The 25,371-nt window shown below is 36.9% G+C and overlaps 1 protein-coding gene across 6 annotated transcripts in view; it reads right to left on the bottom strand.

Moving 5' to 3' along the window:
- LOC5567451 (lachesin) overlaps positions 1-25,371 on the bottom strand; it is a 135,428-nt gene that overhangs the window by 64,442 nt on the left and 45,615 nt on the right. For all 6 annotated transcript variants that reach the window (XM_021844510.1, XM_021844508.1, XM_021844509.1 and 3 more), the window contains exons 3-7: positions 10,792-10,833; positions 4,061-4,158; positions 3,791-3,998; positions 3,478-3,624; positions 3,256-3,384 (exon numbers count right to left, since the gene is read on the bottom strand). In XM_021844510.1, the coding sequence (XP_021700202.1) occupies positions 3,256-3,384; positions 3,478-3,624; positions 3,791-3,998; positions 4,061-4,158; positions 10,792-10,833 (624 nt within the window). The remainder of the gene's footprint in view (positions 1-3,255; positions 3,385-3,477; positions 3,625-3,790; positions 3,999-4,060; positions 4,159-10,791; positions 10,834-25,371) is intronic.

Below are 25,371 nucleotides of genomic sequence, written 5' to 3'. Positions count from 1 at the left end.
TATCCTTAAGGCATTTATTGAAATTAATCCTGCTATAATTCTAATCAAATATTTTGCTTTCTTTTATCTTCTTGCATTAAAACAATCAGTTTTCTTATGGATCTGCTTATCACTTTTCTGTTATCATTATTTCTTCATTGTCTTAAATCAAACACAACTATTTTGTGGTTATCTTAAAGAAATTCAGTTGAATGGTTCAACAAACCAACGAAAGTATTTACTTTAGCGGCGATCGGCGTTTTTCTAATATGTACCAGTGTATTAGTGTTCCTTTGCTACAGCGGAACGATTGTCTATCAGGTTGATCTTTAAGTGTGTTCTATGGAACATTACTTGCAGTGATAATATCAGGATGATCTTCTATTACCATTGTTAACGAAACAAAATCTGTTAGAAAATCTGAATGCTAGTAGTTCAACATCTAAAGAAATTGAGTGAAGGAAGTGGATAGCAGCGTCCAAAACGAGACTTTACTGCATATTATAGCTATTTTTTTCATAATAAGTTCACCCTTCTTTTCGATACAGGCTGTTCTTCAGACCATTGCAGTGTGGCTGCGTGAATCTCATTTAAATTATAGGACAAATCCAAACGAAACTTAGTAAAAATTATTTGCTGAAAATCTAGCTCCTTTTTTATCTTCTAATATTTAAAACGTAAATGTTAAGCCAAACTTAGGGTAGTGGCGTTCGGGGTAATGACCCATTCGGGGTAATGGCGTTCGGGGTAATGGCGTTCGAGGTAACGGCATTCGGGGTAGTGGCGTTCGGGGTAGAAGCATATGACATTTCGTTAAAAGGCTTTTTTGTCGAAAATTTAGTGGAATAAGGATTTTCCAGATTATTTTACAGAGTGTCGTTTTGACGTTAAAACACAGTGATAGAATCATTGAAAAAGGAGAAGACCTGTATAGTAGGTGCTATTACCAGATGTTACATATGCTAGTACAGCGCGATAAACTGCAAGTAACCTGCGTTGGTGTACTGGTATTTCCTGGACAAACTTCAATGCTTCTATATGCGACAAACGTAATTATGGGATTTCAGTTGATCACCCAGACTGTCCCACAAAATCGACTCCTTGCGTTGTTGACGTTACTTGATGTCATTTTTCGAATTCAACCTTATTTTGCGGGTCGGATGAATCGCGACAAGCTGATCTTTAATGGATGCAAATCAACTTGTGACATAAGTCGACTCATCTCACCTCACGCAATACACAGGATAATCACGATTCTCTTGTTTGATTATTTTCGATTGAATTTTTTATCAACTTATTATCATTGCTGAAAAATAATAACATTTTCAAGAATAATTTACCATACATAGACGCTAGTAGTATATAAATAAATACTCTCATATATGTATATGATGTATATGATAAATTCTACAGCCTTCACCACGTTGCAAAATGTAGGTAATATTTATCATGTAGAGTAAGGTGGGACAAAAGTTCGACCTTAGTGGTATAATCAAAGTTTCCAGAAAAAAAATAGCAGTTAAAACAAAACAAATACCATACAGTGAACCTTCAACATATAGGCTATAATTTTGCTGAACAAACTTGTGTCAAAATATTTACCCATTTTTAGTTATAACAGTTTCAAAATTGATTGTCTTATTCGAACTTTTGCCCCACCGGTGGGGCAAGAGTTCGAATCTAGTGTGGGGCAAAAGTTCGCTGGCTAAAACACAAAATATCGATTCTTTTATGACAGGCATACTTTACACCAGCCGTAAACTTAAGTTTGACGAAAAATATACACTAAATTTTCATAAAAAAAATACCCAAACCGGCTTAATTGTAATATACTCAAAAATACCAGTTTTTCGCAAAACTAAATAGAAATGTAAAATTTTTATGACAGTTTTCACACGATCAGACTAATTTAACTAAGTTTGAAGATAATATGTGGATTTTAGGCAATTTGCAAATTTTTCCGTGTTTTTATACATAGGTCGAACTTTTGCCCCGCTGATTCGAACTTTTGCCCCACTATGGGCCAAAAATTGTTTTCAAACATTTATGCAAAAACTAATACACCTCAAAGCAACCTTATGATAGGTCTAGAAACGCCCTTACATAAAAAATTGAAAAAGATTTTATCTTCAATTGGTTCCATGCAACGAAAGTTTGACCAAAAATTACAATATTCACGTCGAAAAACAACAAATAGCCATAACATTTCCAAATCTCAATCGATTTTTATGATATTTGGATTGAAAGTCTCTTACTTGAATAGCATTCGAACCACCGTGACATTTATAAGATTTGTTTTGAATTGAGCTAGAAATCTTAAAAAGAAACTCTTACCCCACTCGAACTTTTGCCCCACTTTACTCTAGATAGATTCGTGTTTGACTTCAGATGAAAAATATGTTTGCTTAAAATAAACTTAAGATTATCTATTGCAACAAAAATTCATTCGACCAAACGTATTTTCGTCAAATATCATTTAACCAAATGTCTGTCGACCAAATGTCATAAAGCCGTTTAAAATATATCCCCAAAACAGATTGTAGAATCGAACTTAATGTGAATTTTATTTATATGAATTTTAAAATAATAGAATTTCTGGTGTATATTAGGAAAATCATTGGGAAATTGTCTGCATTAAGAAGCTTTCGGCGGTATTCTTTAAAATTATGTTTTGATTATTTCCATAAACACTGTGTTGTTAATAATTTGGCGATCAGGATTCAATCCTGAATTCAAGGACCCCTAATTAGTTATGTAGAGATGTTTTCAAAACAAACATAAATCACCCCAAAATGAGATTTCTTGATTTTCTTTTTTTTTTTTATTTTACACTTGTTTTTAAGCACAAAAATCACATTTGTTAGAAAACTCGGTGCATGAGCCAATGAAGTTCACCGTCGTACTTGTTTTTCTGCATTCAGTTGTTTAGCATTGACAAAATTATAGCAAAACCAGAAATTATGGTACTTTTTCATTGGACATCTAAAAATGAGAAAACTACAAACATCTGTTATGTAAACGAAACGCTGGGCGAGCGACCTTGAATGTCTCATAATGTTATCAATTCACATCAATCAAAATAGCATTTCAATGTAAATCAGTTCTGCACTAAATTAAAAAAAAAAAGAGTATTTTGTCATAAAACCAAACACATGTTCAATACTTAACTGATATTTTAACAACTATCAGAGTTCATTGTCAATTATTTGAAAAGCGCTTGTGATGCTGTCATTTTCTCAAACAGTTTAAACAGTAGAAGTGGTTTAATATACTTACAATGCACTATCAACATCACACGTTTGCTCACTGATGGCGGAATCCCGTTGGAAGCGATGCATAAATATGCTCCCATGTCCAGCCGATTGACCCGTGGAATGGAAAACGTTGATGTGTTATGACTGGAAGCTGTTGCAACGAAAAATGATGCGGAAAGGCACTGACTGAATAATGGCTCCACCATGATGGATGAGATTTTTTTTTTGTATTGTTTCAAATTACCGTCTGAACTAATTGGCTCGTTACCCTCCCTGCGCCATATGATAATGGGCGGGGGGGAACCTGATGCAGCACATTTTAGCGTCACGTTGCTGCCTTCTCGAACCACCATGTCTGTACTGGTGGGATAGTCCAGGATGTTTGGTGGCACTGTAAGCAAAAACACCCCCATGAATTAACATGTCGTGTTTTTTGTTCAACAAACAACGTGCATCATTTTTATTGCACACACAAACTTGCTTGGAAATGATGTACATTCAGAAATAATCGTTGGAGTAGATAGTCAAACGATGTATTTTTTCAATAGTGTACTCACCAACTACGTTCAGGAAGCCAATTTGATTCCGCATTGGATCGGTGTTCACCTGGCACATGTACCATCCCTTGTCTGACTCTTTGACGTCCTTTATCCGGAGCACCCATTTGCGTCCTTCTACGTGCGTAATCGTCATTCGGTGATTTTTGGTGATTACGTGCGTTTGTATCGTTAAAATCGTTTGGGTGTCCACCCGAAGCCAGGCCACCTACAGGACATCGTGTTGAACATTCATCGGGCATTGATTTTCTGTTTAGCTCTAGTTCTTACCTTATACGTTTGCAGATTATCAATCACGCAAATCAGGACCGCTTCTCTGCCCACGGCCACTGTTAAGTTTTGGATTGGCTCACCAAATTTTGGCAGATCTGTGAAGCAATAAAGAAGAAACGAAACAAAGGGTATTGTAGATTCGTTTCTACGAACGTCGAAGGACATTTTCTTCAGCTCATAAGTTATATATGTTCTCGATCCGATACTTCAGTTGCTTATGCTTAAGTTTTTTAAGACAGATTTCTAGAACTGTGATGTAACTAGACAGGGAGGAGCTATCAAGAAAACACGATGAAAAATGTATGTATGTAATTTCAAGGTAACAACGAATGGCAGAGAACTAATTCAGTTTTACTAAAAGATAAAAGTAAATTTAAAAGGGGATTATTTCAGGTGGGAAGGGGTAAGAAAAGATAAAATACGAATTCCACTATTGAATTTTATACTTTGCACATTTATATCTCAGAAACCATTTTACATAAAACCATACTTTCTTCGGTAAAGATTTTCAACAGGGATAGGGCAACATTGTTGCACATCAGTTAGTTGGGAATTCCACCGCATGATGGAGCTATCACAGAAAACATTATTGGCTGATTCACCGTTTTCTATAATTTTCTTAGCTTAGCCATATTATAAGCTGTTTGTATATTTGGTGCGGGGAAAAATCTTTTCTTCTTCTTGGCATTACGTCCCCACTGTGACAGAGCCTGCTTCTCAGCTTCATGTTCTTATGAGGACTAGAAAAACAAACACATTTTCAATGTACTTAACATAACTTAACCTTAACAAATAATGCATTAATCGTGGCAATAGAAGATTGCAACGATTTTTGCCTGCAATTATTAATTATTTTATTTGACATTTGTTCCAATGTTTCAACATTGGATATTCTATGTAACTCATTGGTACTATATCAGGGTGAAAGCTTCAGAATCATTTTCAAAATTTTATTTTGAATTCTCTGCAGAGCTTTCTTCCTGCTATTACAACAGCTAGTCCATATTGATACAGCATACAACATGGCTGGCTTGAAAATTTGTTTGAAGGTCAAAAGCTTAAGAGCTTCTTAAGACAAGTTTTCATTTTTCATTAATAAGGGGATAGAGACGTTTTACATATTTGTTACATTTGGCTTGAATGCCCTCAATGTGATTTTTGAAACTGAAATTCTTATCTAGCATGAGCCCTAGATACTTAACTTCATCTGACCAATTTATTGGAATTCCTCTCATCGTGACAACATGACTACTTGAAGGTTTCAAATATAGAGCTTTTGGTTTATGTGGGAATATTATTAGTTGAGTTTTGGAAGCATTAGGAGAAATCTTCTACTTTTGCAAGTATGAAGAAAAAATATACAAACTTTTTTTGCCATCGTCTACAGATGACACGCAGACTTCGTCCTTTGTCGCAAACAAGGATTTTTGACATCCCTGAGGTAGCTCAGGTAAGTCAGATGTGAAAATATTGTATAATATTGGTCCCAACATGCTGCCTTGGGGAACACCAGCTCTTACAGGAAATCTTTCAGATCTGGAGTTCTGATAATTAACCTGAAGTGTACGATTTGACAGACAACTTTGAATTATTCTAACAATGTATGTTGGAAAATTAAAGTTTTTAAATTTAACAATCAAACATTCATGCCAAACACTGTCGAATGCTTTTTCTATGTCTAGAAGAGCAAGACCAGTACAATAGCCTTCAGATTTGTTGGAACGGATCAAATTTGTTACACGTAAAAGTTGATGAGTGGTCGAATGTCCATGGTGGAATTCGAACTGTTCATTGGCAAAAATTGAATTTTCGTTGATGTAAGCCATCATTCTGTTCAAAATAACCTTTTCAAACAGTTTACTGATGGAGGAAAGCAAACTGATTGGACGATAGCTAGAAGCTTCTGCAGGATTTTTGTCTGGTTTTAAAATTGGAACAACCTTAGCATTTTTCCATTTGTCACAAAAATATGCTAATTGAAAACATTTGTTGAATATATCAACGAAAAATGATGAGCTGCTTTCTGGAAGTTTCTTGATGGGGATGTAGAAAATTCCATCATCGCCAGGAGCTTTCATATTTTTGATTTTTTTAATAATAGTTCTCACTTCTTCCAAATCAGTCTCCCAGGCATTTTCGAAAACGTTCTCTTGATTGAGAATATTTTCGAAGTCCTGAGTAACTTGATTTTCAATTGGACTAGTAAGTCCTAAATTAAAATTGTGCGCACTTTCAAACTGCATAGCAAGCTTTTGAGCTTTTTCGCAATTAGTTAGTAATAAATTGTTTTTCTCTTTCAATGCTGGTGTTGGCTTCTGAGGTTTTTTCAAGATTTTAGATAATTTCCAAATGGGCTTAGAGGCAGGGTCCAAATGAGTAATTTTATTTTCAAAATTTTTTTTTCTTAAATCTGTAAAACATTTCTTGATTTCTTTCTGCAAATCCTGCCACATAATTTTCATAGCAGGATCACGAGTGCGTTGAAATTGCCTTCTCCTCACGTTTTTAAGACGGATCAAGAGTTTAAGATCATCGTCTATAATCACGGATTCAAATTTTACTTCACATTTTGGAATTGCGATGCTCCTGGCTTCAGCAATGGAATTAGTTAAAGTTTCAAGAGCATTGTCAATATCAAGTTTAGTTTCTAAAGAAATGTTAACATCAAGATTAGAGTCAACATTCGTTTCATATGTATTCCAGTCGGCTCGTAAATAATTGAAAGTGGAGCTGATAGGATTGAGAGTCGCTTCATGGGATATTTGAAACGTAACAGGGACATGATCAGAATCAAAATCAGCATGAGTAATCAGTTGGCTACAAAAATGACTAGAGTCGGTTAAGACCAAATCAATCATAGGATTTCTAGAAGAGGAAAAACATGTAGGGCTATCAGGGTATTGAATTGAGAAATATCCTGAAGAGCACCCATCAAATTAAATTCTGCCGTTGGAATTACTATGAGAAATATTCCATGACCGATGTTTGGCATAAGAGTCATAAAAGACAAAAAATTTTGACTTATTGCGAGTCAATTTTTGCAAGTCAGTTTGGAGCAAATTAACTTGCTGTCCAGAGCATTGAAAAGGCAAATAGGCAGCTATGAAAGTATATTAACCAAACTGTGTTTCAACAGAAATCCCAAAGTTTCAAAAACTTTAGTTTCAAATGACGAAAACAGTTGATGTTTTATACGCCTATGAATGATGATTGCAACTCCCCCACATGCCCCATCAAGTCGATAATTACGATATACAAAAAAGTTAGGATCTCTTTTGAGTTTAGATCCAGGTTTCAAATACGTTTCAGTAATAACTGCTATATGCTCGATATTAGCTGTGAGAAAATTAAACAGCTCGTCCTCTTTACCATTCAGAGAACTAGCATTCCAATTTAAAATATTTAAATTATTATTTGGATCCATTAGAAAAACGTAATCCAATAACAATTTGATTTGTAAATTTTACACCTTCTTGGGCTACTTCAGTCATAGTGGTGGCTTTGAACATTGCATCAATCATTAGATTCAATTGTTCAGTTAGAAAATTAGTTTGTGAATGAGCATGATTATGATTTCCCTGGTGGGTATGATTCCTAATCAAGCGATCGTTAACTGAAAAATGAGAATTGTTCGATACTCTACCAGGCAAATTCCGGAAACGACCGTTATTGTAACGGATACTATCTTCCATCTGCCTGGCACGAGCCTCAATGACTCTTTTGCGTGAAGGGTAATTCCAAAAATTGGACTTATGATTAGCCCCACAATTAGAGCATATGAACTTGGTGGTATCTTCCTTCACTGGACAGACGTCCTTGGCGTGAGAAGAACCCCCACAAATCATGCATTTAGCATCCATGCGACAATTTTTTGTACCATGACCCCACTTTGGCACCGACGGCACTGAGTAGGGTTCTGGTAATTTCCTCCAGGTTTCTGGAAATGCTCCCACCTCACACGGACATCGAACAAAAGTTTTGCTTTTTCTAAAGCTTTAATGTTATTTAGTTTTTTTTTTTTTGTAAACGTGAACTAAATAGTAATCTTGAGAATGCCCTCTCCGAACAATGCCAGATTGGGTTCACTTTTTCATAATGATTACTTGGACTGGGGAAAATCCAAGTAAATCATTTATTCCATTTTTGATCTCTTCAGGTGACTTATAGTCACTTGAGAAACCTTTCCAGACAACGTTCAGTGTTGTCGTCATAAGTAAACAATTTGTGCTTCGTCTCTTCGAGATGTTTGAGAAGAAGTTCTCGATCTTTAAGAGTTTCCAGCAAAACGCGACAGTCTCCTTTCTTTGCGATTTGGAAGGAAACCTTGATTCCCCTAATGGAGTTCAAGATCTCCTGCCTAAATCCTCCAAATTCGGAACAACTGACCACGATAGGCGGCACTTTTTGCTTCCTCACTTGAATCAAAGAGCCTGTGCTAGAGGCTGCTTCGATTTGGTGTTCGGAAAATTTGTCTAGAGCATCGAACTGATTGCTCATTTTGATACAATTATTCATTTCACCCTTGGAAAAAAGTTCGTATTCCGGAGAAACGTCCTTTCTTTCACTCTTGCCACGTTTAGTTACAGTTTCAAATCCCACTTTTTTAGAAGGAAGTTGTGAATTCAGAGATTCACCCTTCCTTTTGTTTGTTGTTGATACCAAAGAAGACGTGACCTTCGAGATGTTTTTTTCCCAAGACGGTGTCCAAGAAGGATTACGGGTCAAACGAAAAATCGAAGACACGGGTCCAAACAAGGATCGTAAAGGGATCAATAGTAGAAAAAAATAGTACTGAAAAGTACTGTTTAAGTAGCACTGAAAAGTACCGTTTTAAATTTTAGCACTGAAAAGTACTGTTTTATTGCTTTAGGTAGTTTTTAAGAAAACTTCCAAGAGCAGAGAGAATTCGTGTACGCACAGCACGAAGGTACGATGCGCACTTTTAAAGAATCTCGAGTTGTGTTAGAGAAGTTCTGTCTGTACTTTCTAACTGTAGATGGATTTTGAGTGATTGACGAATTCAAACATACGCGCCTGTAAAATTTACACACAGTTTTTATACAATAAATAATCAAATTCCCTATTGAATATCATTATTTCCAAGAACATGTTCGAGCAGGTCTGCATTAACCAGATAATTTACCACAGATTTAACACATTAACGGATTTACACTAAATTGAAACCGTGGTTCGTACCATGTAACTCTTTTGCAAAAAGTGCTTAGTTCCTCGAAATGATGGAAAGAGATTGAAAAGTTTTTCTTCTGCAACGTCAGAAATCTCCACACGCCGGCAAAGGAATGTTAAATAGACCGTCTAAGTGCATTCATCTTTGACTTCCTGCCGACGACGATAGAGGGGGTTTTCCGCAGACGAACGAAAAGACCCGCGTGTTCTGTTTCCCGCATGTACATGCCTTCGTCTTTCGCTTTTGCAGGTTAGTTGTAGTTTCTGATTCAAGTAAGTAGCTCTTCATCAGCTCACAAAAATGGATACCCTTCTTTCTAGAACATTGCGAAGCTGCGCCAGAGTAAGCGAAAGAACGAGAGCAATTAAGTTTTTAACCTAGATTTTCGTAAACTAAGCACGTAATCTGTTGAAAGTTATGCAAATTAACGTTATAGAGAAAGTTTTGTTCCATCGTCGTCGGGATAGTGATTCCATCTAGGGTGTATTTGGTATTGGCCTTTTCCGCATCGGTTTGGCTGCAGAGAGGGAGTGATGAAAGAGTTACAAGTACTTCGCCCCTGGAGTTTTTACATGGGTGAAACTGGTCTCGAGTTCTTTTATTCTACGGCACTCGTCGTGGCAAAGGAAGGATGACTGAACATTTGAGTTTTCGTTCTCGTACTTGTTCTTTATTTTTCCTATCAAGCTCGGGAAAAGTTATAACGAGGTATTGAAGATAAAATCAGCATACGGTTAGAGATTTTTTGTTCGGCCGATTGAATGAAGATTGATTCCGTTTCAGGAGAGTTTGAATACCGTGATTTGAAAGTGAACTGAAGGAACTTTCCCGGTTCATTTTATCGAGTGGGAAGGTAGGAAGATTGTAATTAAATTCTGTTCAATGAAATTGGTGATAACACGGTAAAACATTTTCTTGGTGGCGCAATTTGACTCTGATTTTGCTATTTGAAGTCACAGATAGGGTAACATAAATAATGTGGACAGGCTAGTCGTTCTATGCTCATTTCTAATGAGATTATGAGGAATATATATACGGAAAATCATGTATTGCATTATAAGGGCACTGTGCTACTAATTCATGATGACTAAAAAATGTCGTTCGTTCAAAACATTCTTTTGAGTTTTTTAAAAACTTTTCAGTTATTCAACCAAAAGTAGTTTGTAAGTGTTTCTATTTTCATAACATTATAGAACAATAGTTGAACGATGTACAGAAAACTGATGATTAAATCAATAATTGAAAAAAATAACGTAAACTAAGTGTACTTTTTATAAAATGAACAGTCTTTAGAGTTTTGAAATGGTATGCAATCAATTTAGTTAATCAAATAACATAACAGGACATGAAACCAATCGATGAATTTCCATTTAAATATTGAATCAAAAATCAGTTTTGAGAATTCTTAGGCGAAAACTAAATCTTTATAAACAATGGTAAATGTGTTCTACAAATTAGCAACATACAGATAAGTTATTTAAACTAGTGTAGAACTAAAGTACAATACAAAACAGTAAGTTCATTATTTTCTCATACTTACCCTTGTCTAGTACATACGAGTTGTTGTCCTCAATAGGTTCTTCTGTGAATAAGAAATAAGATAAATATTTAAGTAGTTTTGTGCTTTTAAGCCTTGTGTGCTTGTTTTCATACAATGTCATAAAAATATAAAGTCATTGTAGTCATTTAATCATTGTATTGTTTACGCATTGCATTGTTTACGCAAAACGTCAATAATGTGTTAAAGTCTCCAGACAAGGGGCCAAAAAACACTTCACCGAATAAAAAATTGTCAAATGATAAGGTAATGTGTGATAATGTGTAGAATTTCGTATTGGTATTATGTACCGTAATCCGGGGTAACATTGATCAGCGGGGTAACATTGATCGGGATGACTCATCTTGTTAAACGTTCAAATAAAGATTTATTGATGAAACATTTTCGAACCATGAATGGTGCCTCTCTTTCGTATATTCATAAGCTAATGATAATTAAGGTTTTTGCCAAAATTGCGTTTAGTTCATGCGCAAATCTGTCAACTTTTTGAAACAATGATTTCTATCATTTTCACTGACACTACCGAAAATTTATGTCTCACATGAGTTCTGCAGACGATGTGATCAAGGAAAATGCGGTTCTTACTAAAAATGGCATCGCCGAAAACGATTCCGTTGTCAAATCTTTCATAAGTTTATTCAATTAGGCAGCATTAACTAATTACTATTACGAATGTAGAATTTCCCGAGGAAATTGCCTACTTTTAGGCGTATTCCGCAGTTCAAGGTGTTTTTAATTTTGAAATAACTCAAAAAGTAAATGACTTGTAAGAGTTTGGTCTTCATATTCGGCTTCAGGGGCCCTGATTTTAGTAAGTAACGACATTTCCAATATTAGCGAACGTTGTTTACTTGGGTGATCAATGTTACCCCATATCAGCTGAATCAAAAAATCACTTAAAACATTTATTTAAACATGTTTAAATCTTTCGAAAAACAAAATAAAGTACATAGTTAGGAGCGGTGGGTGCCAGTACTTGTTTTAAAATTATGAAACTTGTAACATTTGTATTGTGAAATGACAAATTTAAGAAAAACTAAAAAAAATGATCAATGTTACCCCGGATTACGGTACAAAGAAATTATCCGTCATTAAAAACGTTGGCTGTGCTTTCAATTTTTGTTATCATGTGTAAATTTTGGCTGGTGTCGAGTAATCGATTGCCGTAAAACGATTTAACTATGATAGGTTTTTGGAAGAAAATCAGTTTGTTTCTGCAATGTGTCAATGCTATCTCAGTAATCGATTGAAAGATGAAGTATGAATTTGGAGTGAATCTATAATTTTTCATTTAATCGAAAGTTTATTTGCGGTTCTAGGATAACTTTGATAATGGATACCTAAACACATGAAAATGCACAACCAAGCTACTGTTTGATATTATTGCAGTTTGAACTAGATTGAGAGTAAAAATAAAGAAAATGGATTTGATTTTGTGCATTAAAATTCAGAAAGACTTTTTCTTGCAATCTCCTTCCGACGTTTTGGCATTCGACGTTTTGTCTTTCGAAATTTTGTCACTTGGCGTTTTGTCACCCAACCTGCAAGGATTTCTCCGTAAATTACTCCAAATATTTATTTAGCATTTGTGTTTTTTATGCCTCTGAGTTTTTTTATGCTCAACGCATGATACATTCAATTTGTGAACAATTTCCTCTTGATTTCCTGCAGAATAAACACTCAGAATTCCAATAGGGATTCTTTAATGGATACTTCCAATGTTTGTTTCAGAAATCAACTCAAAAATGTTTAAAAAATTCTAAATTTTTGTTTCTTGAGGTATCATTAAGATAGTTTTTTGTACTGGAAGTTTGCCATACATGTTGATATTTTTTCTACAATTCTTTCAAAATAAACACCAACAACTTCTCAAATAAGTAAGAGTTACTCCTAGATCTCGGAAATTCCTACAGATTCATACGATCACGAGATTCATATAAGAGCTACTCTGTAGATTTGTTTAGTAACTACTAATAGTAATTTTCTCAGGAGCTCTACTCAACAATTCTTGTATACTTTGTAAGATTCTTCCAAAATTTAATTCATACCCGTGCAGAAGAGAATAACTACTGAATACCAAATTGAGGTATTCCATACCAGATAATTTCCAATACTTACAACCTGAATGAGGTATGAATGAGCCCTGCATAAGAGGTAAAATACCTCAAATAATACCTTCTGCATATTCTACAAATACCAAGTTGATACTTAGATCAGGTATTGTAATACCTAAATAATACTTGATGGATTTTCATATAAAAGTGAAATTTTTCAATACTAGCTCAATACCTCCAGCAGTCCTCAATAGCTGTCGAATACCAAAATGAAGTATTTTTAATTGTTTTAAACATTTTTTTTAAATACCATTATAATACCAAAATGAGGTATTGATAGCTGAACAATACCTAATTCTGGTATGATACCAAAATATGGTATGCATTAGTTATTGGCGATTTATTCTTTCCTCCTCGGGTATATATGTCAAAATATTTTTTCTCAAGAATTCCTAAGAAATCTATTCAGAAGTATCCTTTGGAGTTTCTTTTAAAAATACTTAGAAAATTATCTCAGAAAGTCCTTCCAGGATTTATTCAAGATCTTTTCTAAGAATATTCCCTGCGGACATTCACAAGATTATCACTGACAGAAATTCATAAATAAAATATGTTTCTTTGTGATCTATTTTCAAAAGCAGAACTGGTAGAATTCCAAGTAATATGAAGGTAATATGAACATAACATTTTTTTATAACTCTCAAGTTGTATTTCACCATGGATTGCCAGAGAAAATGGATTTTTTAAGGACTTTATAGTCGTTCAAGGCAAAATCCCAAGGAAAATAGGAACCCCAAGGATCAATTATTAAAATAATATATTGAGGGGTTTATATAAACGAATTGTTTAAAACCAAGAACAAAATAAAATCGAAGTGATTCTAAACAAAAAAAAAGTCCTAGGCGTAATGATAGAAAATAATATGTAATCTATAAAATATGTAATTTCCTTATATATGGAGAATAATTCCCGAGTCTTAGATTAATTATTGCAGGAATCCCTACAACCTTCCCAGTATTTTCATTGATAGAACTACTAGAAAAATAGAGGTAGAAAAATAACTTGAAATATTGCTGAGGAAGATGGAGATGGAGAAATTCGAGTTGCTCCTAAGAACGATTTCTGGAATAAACTATTGAAACTTTTTGAGAAATTGACTAAACAATCTTAATAAAATGTATAGCGGAAAAAAGGAATCAAACAAATAATTCCTATAGAATATGTGGAGCTATCTCTAACAAATCGTTATATATACAATCATGGCGACGTTTTAACCAAAAAACAGTACCTATCATGAAACATAAATTACTTTTCTTCGGCAATTAATCGAATGTACCAGCCACCATCCGATTGCTAACACAATCGCAACCATTTAACAAGCATGTTCAACAAATGATCTCACTCAATATACCGTAGCCACAAAATATCGTAAATTTTATCGCAGCTTTGCGCCCCCGTCGACCGCAAAGCGAGAAACAATCTCCTCAGTATAAGCGAATTTCCCGTAACGTAATTTTATGTCGTAGCAATAAGTGGCGAATTGAGTCATACACCTTCCTCGTTTCTTCCTTCCCTTACAGTCAGCCAGACGAAGCAATCGCTTTCACTTCGAGTCGAAGGATCAAGGAGTGAGAATCTTCATCTTGTAGTCAACAAAAGGAAGTATCGGCGAGCCTCCCACGTTCGAAGAAAGGTTCACTTTGCGGTGAAGGAAGAAACCTTCAGCATACAGTTCAGATTTGAAAGAAGATTTGTACTTTCGATTTTGGCTGCTTCCTTTCACCACGGTGCCCCGACAGACCGTTATTATGCAAAAAAATTGTCCATCAAATCTGAGAACAGGGCTCGATTCCTGGGGTCATTCTGCATCTCTGGACCAATTTTTAAAAAAATCCCTAGGAGGAATTTCGAGAAATCTCGATTTGAAATTTTTAACTGAAAATTGCAATATTATCCATATTAAAATTGAAAAAAAACTACAAAAACGCTCAAAAAGTTAGCCAAACTGTTCTCAACTAGTATAACATTGTTACAGTTGTTATAATTAGAAATATTTACAGCTTTTCCGGCATTCGCACTAAATGACCAGCTCACTGAAGTGTGCCTATTTTATTCGCTCAATAGTTTTCGCTCCTGTCATCAAATAAATGTGCTAAGAGAGCCAAGAATAAGCGTTTTATACAGGGCAAATTGACAATGGTGTTTCATTTAGGCAAGCTTGCATTGATCGTTGCTCTCTTTACATTATTATTAAAAAACTGCTTTAGTTTTCGAAACACTTTTCAGTGTTGCACGATAAAGGATCGCGAGGTGTTTTGGCGAAGTTGTTAACGAAATAATGGATCTTTGAAGTCAGATAAGCATTTATCAAGCAACTGTGTAGAAATGTCGTCTCCATTTGCAAGTTGCGGGTCCCTAAGCTGGTTACGTAATCCATGAAAGGATATATTCGCAGCTAGAACACGTGTTCTTACTACACGGGAAACATTATTATCATACGTCACACATGTTATATTGCTCTTCAACAACTTTAATTACATCTCCATCAATAAATGCCTCAGTACCAACACATCTGAACCTGTTTTTTTCTCTATATGCGACCATATACGTTTGGGTAAAGTAAATGACCTTACAAGCTTGTCTTCGTAGTCCATCTTTAAAATAGTGAAACCCTGCAGGTAGATAATGAGTTGATGAAAAAACGTGTAAATCCATTCAAATCCTCAGAAAGCCCCCTTTTAGGGCGAGATCATAAGCTATGCGAGAAATGTTTCTTCATTACGCTTGCTACCCTTACATACATGAAGAAAGCGTTTATTGTATATTCGGTTGCTACGCACCAAACAACGAATGCCATCACATAATTGCTTGTATTTGCAAGTGAACCCGCTCTTCTCATGATTCTACAATAGTTATGTTGGTGAGCGCGTGGATTTGACGATTTAGAGATCGTTTGTTCGATTCCAGACGCGTTTTGTTTTTGTTTTATGTTTGCTAAAAACTACTACCATAACGAAGGAATCGTATTTTTTCGTCATGACGTCGAGCCTATGTGACTGGATCTCTGCGGCAAATCGTCATCCGACGCTGGTTGAGTGACGATGACAACGCTTCTTTAAGTTTCGTCGTCGACTTTTTCCATTTGACGGGAACGATTGTCTACCCTGAGTATAAGCGACAAAACGCAATATTGAACAGTAAATTCAAAAACTCTTCTTTTTTCATTCCATGTAATTTTACAAAAAAGGCTCCTCGTCTACAATCCTTACACTTGATTGTATTTGTCAGCTTAAACAGCTTTAAGTCTCATTTTGAAGTCTTTGATACTACCTGCAACAGCTAGATTTTTGTTACTGAGCTGAACGCGACCTAGAAATCAATAAACAGATTGACGATAAATTCCGAAAAAATAAAACGAAGTGAATGGTTGCAGGTTTATAGAGTGGAAGTCCTAGTGAAGTTGATACTTAAGTAGTACTTAATGGGGATTTGTTTGAAATTGTTAAAGACTTTGTTTATCTTCGAACACTTGCGACATATGACAATCATGTTTCCCGTGTAGTTATAATCCTGTTGAGGCTGAGAAAGTTGAACAGGATATTTTTAGGTAAAGTGCTGAGGGCAATACTCGGTGGAAAACTAGACATAAACATCAAGAGTAGTACCAGATGAACAAAGAAAATTGTATTACGCAAAATAAATACGGCAGACTTTGGTAGGCTGGTCACTTAGTGTGAAAGTCGGAAAATAAGCTGTTAATTAATTATATTCAGCATAGAATGTTTCTCGTTTATCCAACGTAACATCAATAGTATATTTAAATTTATTGCTTTGATTTCATTATATTAAACGAAGCTTACTGGTTTACGCCATGTAAAAACATACTTAAGCCACTCTGGTAAGTTAAGCCAGTAATAAATATTTGTAATTATAAAAACGATAACAGTTATATAGTAGTTGAGAACAGTTTGGCTAACTTATTGAGCGTTTTCGTAGGTTTTTTCAATGTTTTTGAATTTTTGTATAATATGGATTATATTGAATTTTTAAGTCAAAAACTTCAAATTGAGATTTCTCGAGATTCCTCCTAAGGATTTTTTTAAAAATTGGCCCAGAGGTGCAGAATGACCTCAGGAATCGAGCCCTGTGCTCAGATTTGATGGACAATTTTTTTGCATAATAACGGTCTGTCGGGGCACCGTGTTCACACTTAGCGCGAACGAATCAACAGTAAATGTGCGAAACTCACCCAAGGAGCCGACATAAATAGAGGGTCTAATATAGTCTTATTTACAAAATGTCTTGATCCGTAAGGCTCTTTTTTTTCACCCATGCTGGCCACGAGACAGTATTCGCCGCTGAAAAAATGCAGATATTTTTCATTCACTTAAAGGGTGTACCGTTCAAAATCCGTGCACACTCTCAAATTCCTTCAACTGTTGATCTGTGGGGTAATATTAATTTATATTTTGCGTGGACATAGTGTAATATGTTTTTTACACTCTGTGAGTTGATTTCATCAGGTGAGCAAAAGTTTTCAAAATGGCGACAAAGAACAGTGCGTTTACACGAACACTTTCAGATAAAGGAACTATCGAATCGTGTCATCGCAAAAATTCCGCTGTCCTTAGATTCAAATTGTAGACAGCTTCAAATTACGGACACTCTACTTTGTGTGCGAAACATTTCACAATTTGCTGGTCAAAAGCTCTCTGTTTGGAGGCTCGTTTTAAAGAACATTTTGCATAAGTCTCAATGGAAATTCCGGATACCCAATTATCTCTAATAGCTTGACAAGCTGAAGTAATTATTTGACTTTTCTTTCATCTTTTATCTTATTTCGTCAATGTCAGCACATATAAGAATACACATATTCCTTTCGCTTTTTCATCTTAGTCTATCGTCTATATAAACAAAAATGGAGTGGTGTTTATATGTCACAAAATGGCTTGAAAACGGATGAACAGATTGACGTAAGGATGCAACACGATAGTGCGAGGAAGAAGTTTGGGAAAGTCTCTGGATTCCGAAATAATCGGGAAAACGGGAGAATACTAATGAGTCATTTTGTATGGGGGATGACATAACGTTTTACAACAAGCTACTAGACGAAGTTTGCCGGGATCACTAGTAAAGTTAAAAAAAAAAACAGTAATTCATACATTACCCATCTTTCAATCTCCATTCCTAAATAACTCATCATAGAGCACAACAACTACACGAAACAATGACGTTTATTTCTGCCGTGCCTGCCAGATATAAACTCAAATTTGAATTGGAAAACATAAATAAAAAGGCATCACGTCAAATTAATTTGTGTGGCTCTGTCTTCACTCATCCAGTTATTATTTATCTTTTTGTGAATAAAAGTGGTTGTTCACGTCGAACCGTTGAACTTTTTTGATTATTGAATGAAGTGCTGAGTTGTATCTGTGAACGATGGATTTTGAAGCAAATGTTGATGAAAAGGTTCCGGAAACCTCTGCCTGGAAATATTTTCTTAGAGGAAAGTCAATTTGTGGAGTGGTAAAATGTATAAAAACGATCAAATGCGATAGCCCAAGCACATCCGCCATGAAAAACCTTTTAAAAATTGTTCATGAGATCCTCGATAAACGTCCTGCACAGCAAGGCACAGAACAACCCAAATCATCATCATCGAACAGTAAAAAGGCTTTCACGGTGAACTTGAACTTACTCTGGCTGGTGATATACCAAAATCGGTACCATGCTCAAAACTATATCTTATTAAAAATTCGTTGTTGAAAACAATTTCATGAAAAAAGCACAAAACCGTAAGTTTAGTAAATTTTTTGATGAATGGAGCTTGACTAGGAATCGCCGATACATGAACGTAAATGCGCATAGTAATAATCTTACTTGGAATAAAAAGGATTGTTGGAACAATGAATGCCAAAAAGTGCCTCGTGCTGATAGAGGAGACACCTTCGGAATTCAAATTGTCTCTACCCATGGACATTGTTGCTGCTACGACAGACTGAACATAACTAATAAAAAAGTGGGTAAAATGATGGCAGCAGATAGCCATATCGCATAGCATAGGTACAACCCAGTCAACAACTGCAAATTTGCGACAATATTCTCACGAATAGTTACATAGTTGAAATATTCACTCATAAGTAAACAAACTATGACTATGTTAGTCCATCATGGCAACCATTCAGGAAAATCAATATAGATTTTTCATTCGTTCAAATAAATTGATAGAAAATTTCAATTTCAAATTTCGCATTTATTGAGTTTTTATTGTAGAATTTATTGTAGAAGGCATTTAATCCATTAAAGATTTACAAATTATGTGTTTATCTCAATGATTATTGATTTTTCGCATAAATCTTCACATACACTTGACACAGAGCATAATAGATGTTGTTTGATTGTGTTTTAATCTGATTGATCGATTTTTCATCCATATCGATTATTACTGAACACTATTTGTAAGAAGAATTATTTTATATTTTTTTTTTTTTTCAAAACTAGATGTTTAGATTGCGAACTTCATCGGAAGCACATGCGTACTCTCCGATGTACTGTAGATCCGCGATTTCGGCATCGTAGCGCTGCAGGAGGTATGGTGGACAGATTAGATGTTGCGAACGTTTAGAGGTACCGTAAAGCGGGATAACTTTGATAGTGCGTTACCTACCACATATTGAACGAAATATCAAAATTTCTGTTAATCGGTTAAGCAAAACGAATGCAAACTAAAGAATATTAGTATAAAACTTCATGTAGGAGCTGTTTTCATTTGAATCGAGAACATTCAAGGCATTATATACAAATATTAAAAATTGATTCGATTTTAGCATTTTCGAAACGCTTACAAACAATCTGTTCTACGATCACTATTTGATGTAGTTTTGAAAAGTTGCTCACTTAATTTTGACAGCCTAGTTATTATAGAACTTGGATATGGTCTCACATCTCTTTGCGAAAAGCATTTTTGTAATCTAAATCAGAAATTTCCTTACAACGTTAAACGCCTAGAGGTATGTAATGCCCTATAAATGTTACATAATTCATTCAATTTTGTTCGATTTATACTCCATTATCAAAGTTACCCCAAAACAGAAAACCGACTTTCGATTATATGAAAAATTATATATCTATTCAATTTTTTTTTGTCAATCTATCAACTGCAATCGATAACTAGGATGCCAGTACTTGTTTTAAATATATAAATTATAATTCTTTGAAACAGCATGCATAAATATTCAATTTTTCTTCGAGAAAACTATCATAGTTACCTCGTTTTACGGAAATCATACCATCTACCAGAGCTGCGGCAAAACACGTGAGCTGGAAACAGCTTTTATAGTGATGGATGATATGCAAACGCGTGTGATCGGGTGGTGGCCGATCAACGAAAGAATGTGCAAGTTGAGGCTCAAAGGCAGGTTCTTCAACTTCAGCATCATAAACGTGCATAGCCCTCAGTCTGGAAGCACTGATGATGACAACAACGCATTTTACGCGCAGCTCGAACGCGAGTTCGACCGCTGCCCAAGCCACGACGTCAAGATCATTATAGGTGATTTGAACGCTCAGATTGGCCAGGAGGAGGAGTTCAGACCGACTTTTGGAAAGCTCAGCACCCACCGGATGACGAACGAGAACGGTCTACGACTGATAGATTTTGCTATCTCCAAGAACATGGCCATTCGTAGCACCTATTTCCAGCACAGCCTCCCGTATCGGTACTCCTGAAGATCACCTCAGCAGACGGAATCACAAATCGACCACGTTTTGATCGATGGACGGCACTTCTCCGATATAACCGATGTCAGAACCTATCGTTGCGCTAACATTTATTCCGACCACTACCCGGTGATGGTGAAACTGCGCCCAAAACTATCGGTCATCAACGATGTACGGTACCGACGCCCGCCTCGGTACAATCTAGCGCGACTGAAATAACCAGATGTCGCCAATGCGTACGCGCAGTATCTTGAGTCAGCGTTGCCGGATGAGGGCGAGCACGATAGGCCCCCTTTGATGACTGCTGGACGACAGTCAAAGCAGCCATTAACGACGCTGCCGAAAGCATTGTCGGGTATGAGGAACGGAGCTCAAGAAACAATTGGTTCGACGAAGAGTGCCATAAGGTTTTAGCAGAGTAGAACGCAGCTCGGCTGCAATGCTGCAGCATAGTATGCGACAAAACGTAGAACGATACAGACTGAAGCGGAAACAGCAAACCCGCCTATTCCGGGACAAAAAGCGTTGCCTGGAAGAGGTGGAATGTCAAGAGATGGAATTGCTGCACCGTTCTCAAGAAACGCGAAAGTTCTATCAGAAGCTCAACGCATCCCGCTAAGGCTTCGTGCCGTGAGCTGAACTGTGCTGGGATAAGGATGGGAGCATCTTGACTGACGGACGCGAGGTGATTGAAAGGTAGAAGCAGCACTACGATGAACACCAGAATGGTGCAAATAACACAAGCACAGAAGGTCAGGACAGCGAAGGCAATGGCTACGTCAGCACAGCACACAGTGGAAACCTACCAGCTCCCACGATGGGGGAAGTTAAGGATGCCATTCAACAGCTCAAGAACAACATGGCCGCTGGCAAGGATGGTATCGGAGCCGAACTCATCAAGATGGGCCCGGACAGGTTGGCCCCATAGGCCCTATCACCTATAGCAAACGAGTTCGTGGAAAGTTATCAAGCAGGTTTTATCGACGGACGCTCGACAACGGACCAGATCTTTTCCGTGCGGCAAATCCTCCAGAAATGCCGTGAGTACCAGGCCCCTACGCACCATTTGTTCATCGATTTCAAGGCGGCATACGACAGTTTTGACTTTGTAGAGCTATGGAAGATCATGGACGAGAACAGCATGCCCGGGAAGCGCACAAGATTGATAAGAGCAACGATGGACGGTGTGCAAAACTGCGTGAAGATCTCTGGCGAACACTCCAGTTCGTTCGAGTCTCGGCGGGGACTACGACAGGACGACGGATTTTCGTGCTTGTTGTTCAATATTGCGCTTGAAGGTGTCATGCGGAGAGCCGGACTTAACAGTCGAGGCACGATTTTCACGACATCCGGACAATTTGTTTGCTTCGTGGATGACATGGATATTATTGGGAGAAAATTTGAAACTGTGGCAGATTTGTTCACCCGCCTTAAACGTGGAGCAACAAGAGTGGCCTAATGGTGAATGCGTCAAGAACAAAGTACATGCTGGTAGGCGGAACTGAGCGCAACAGGGCCCGCCTAGGAAGCAGTCTCACGATAGACGGGGATACCTTCGAGGTGGTGGACGAGTTCGTCTACCTCTGATCCTTGTTGACGGCTGACAACAACGTTAGTAGGGAAATACGAAGGCGCATCATCAGTGGAAGTCGTTCCCACTATGCGCTCCAGAAGAAACTGCGGTCAAGAAAAATACACCCCCACACCAAATGCACGATGTACAAAACGCTCATAAGACCGGTAGTCCTCTACGCATGAGACGTGGACTATGCTCGAGAAGGACTTGCAAACTCTTGGGGTTTTCAAACACCGAGTGCTAAGGTCGATCTTCGGCGGCGTACAAGAGAACGGCGTGTGGCGGCGAAGGATAAACCACGCTCAACTCTACGGCGAACCCAGTATCGTGGAGGTAGCTAAAACTGGAAGGATAGGCTGGGCAGGTCATGATGCAAGAATGCCGAACAACAACCCTGTAAAGATGGTGTTCGCTACGAATCCGGTCGGAACAAGAAGGCAGCGAGCTAGGTGTATTGACCAGGTGTACCAGGAGCTGAAATGCGTGGTTCGCAGTCGAGGATGGAGAGAAGCGGCTATGAACCGAGTGAATTGGCGAAATATTGTTGGCGAGGTTTTATCAAGATAATTGATGTAAAACCTAATAAATAAAATAAAAATAATATTGCGATTCAAGCGAGCAACTGTTTGTAACACAACACTGGTGCCATTTTTACCTAGACGCGGTACATTCGGTACACTTACAATTGTACGCCGAAGATGTGGAATAGGTATGTAGGGCGAGACCGTAAAATCCGGAATAGTGCCTGATACCCGAATATTTTTTTATAAATGGGTGAGCTATATGAGGCTATTATTATCTGCAGCATTAAACTAGCCGGTTCCTAAAGAGTGTCCTGATCCTCTGAAGCATGGCTGAGCTTCATGTTTTGGTACCAGCCAGTGCATTTTTCTGAGCTCAATTAGCGATTTATCCAAAAAATCGTCGTCAACATCACCCTGGATGCGTTTTATCACTATCTTCAGCTCATTTCCCGAACTAATGCTTGGCAAGATGCTTGGTGCCTTAACCGAACCAGAAGGTGCAAGGTTAGATTGTCGTTTCAGTCCACCACGAGAGGGGCTTGCAAGTAGAGAATCTTCAGAATCGTGTTCCATGTTAGCCTTATAATCGAGATTTCAACCATAAGTAAAGAATTAAATATAAACAATAATGTAAAATAAGGCTTACCATTTTTAGTAATATGTATCACAACGAAATAATCACGTGGTTAAGGCACAAAGCACGAAACTAAGGGAACCAAATACCATCGGTGTGAACCTGGCGAAGGATGTTGACTGAAAGATCGAACGAATTCGCGGCAAAGAGTAGAGAATAATAACACTTGAGCAGCAATAGATTCCACACATATTGCAGGAGAGACAATAGTATTCAAACATGTCGACTCAGATGATGTGGTGGTGCCCTATCACAGTTGCTATAAATAAGGTAATGGCACCTAAAACTTCCAACGGTGCTCAAACATATCATTGTTTCCACAAGACAGGCATTTATAGAGTTAATATTTTCAAGTTCGATACATCGCGTATAGACTAAATATTGAGTTTATTTTTTTTAAATAAACTTCAGCGAGCATTTCCTTTCCGTAAAGCGTGCTATATACGACAGAGCATTGGTTTGTTGCCATTGTTGGTTTGTGTCCATGATGTGATGAGCACAGTATGGCCCATAAAAAAATGCGAAAATCGTCATATCATGTTTAATGGTAGCTTCTATATAGAAAATGTGAATGAAACATAAATATTATTCACTAGTGGGTCCGGCAATCTTCGTTTTGCCATCAAGTAGGCTTTCGAAAAACGCTATGGATCGTCCCATACAAAATGAGAGTTCCGTTCACGCTTGTTTTTTCCTACGTTCCCGGGGAATATTCTGGGATTTTTATACGCCCAAACACGTCGGAACACTTGACGAACAAAAAGGAAAATTAATCATTCAAATCGGTTGACCCGTTCGGAAGCCATTTCGTGACATACAAACATTTCGTGACATACAAACATTGTGGGCTTCGTGGCCGTGCGGTTAGTGTCGTCAAGGCAATGAGCGCATCGTGTCATGAGGTGTGGGTTCGATTCCCGTTGCAGCCATTGAAACTTTTCGTCAGTAATGTTTCTCGGCTGTACCATTGGAGCATGCTTGTCCGTTGTCTAGTGTTAAGTTACAGTCTGTGCAGCTAAATGGCTGAAGACGGTGTCCGTGTCTTTAATCACTCCATTTTTATTTATAAAGATTACTTGTATTGTTCAATCTATCTAGACTCAGTTATTCACTTTGGGCATGATTTTTATCTGCTACTTTCACCTTACCAGAGAAGAATTGGAAGAAACCTTCAAATTTTATCATGCGGACGTCGAGTTCAATATCTGTGTGATGAAAGCTTCTAAAACATCAACGATGGCGTGAGGTTCTTCACATGCCTTGTCTCCAGCATACGTTCATATCAAATGATAGAATTGGTTCATACCTGGGTCATTGGAGACTTAAACATATGTTCGAAAAAACGACTTATTTTGGAGAGCTTTGATTGAGCCTTCATATAAGTGTAATAAGCGGCTTCGTTTTGCTCAAAACCTATGGCTAGTATTGATAAAAGTTGTCTCTAACCGAAGGAACAAATTTCATCCTCAAAAATCTGTTATAGGCCCCTGTATTTATTGTTTACTCAACTTTAAAAAAAAATAAAGGCAAATCAAACCTATAAGACGCAAATGCCCTCAAAACTATGACCCTGGCAAAATATTTTTTTGTGACCATGAAAAACACGTTCTCTAAGAACTCCTCCATCCTCTGATACCAAAAAAAAAACTAAAATTTACAACAATAAAGTGTGATTTTTGAAGGTAGAAAGTTTATCTACAGAATATACGACAATCAGACGCTGTTTCTAGCTTTGGGCGGACAAAACCTTTGAACTTCTTTGCTTAATTACATTATTTTGGACAGTAGGAAAAAAATACAAAAATTGTCCTAGATAGCGAAGTTATGTCAGAATATACTACAATAATTAGAAATTACATTCACTGGCAAAAACAATGAAAATAACGCTTGTGGATGCTATATTCAAGTTCAAACTATTTTCGCATTTTTATGGGCCATAAATGTATCAATAATTATGGCATGTTCGTTGGTACCTACACAGTTAGCTGTGAATTGACATTCACGATTTGTCGATTGTCAAAAAATGCTGATGTTATTAACACTAACACCTAAATT

This window comes from Aedes aegypti, chromosome 2, assembly GCF_002204515.2.
Source record: "Aedes aegypti strain LVP_AGWG chromosome 2, AaegL5.0 Primary Assembly, whole genome shotgun sequence".
NCBI classification, from domain to species: domain Eukaryota; kingdom Metazoa; phylum Arthropoda; class Insecta; order Diptera; family Culicidae; genus Aedes; species Aedes aegypti.
This window is presented reverse-complemented; position numbering and strand designations above follow the sequence as displayed.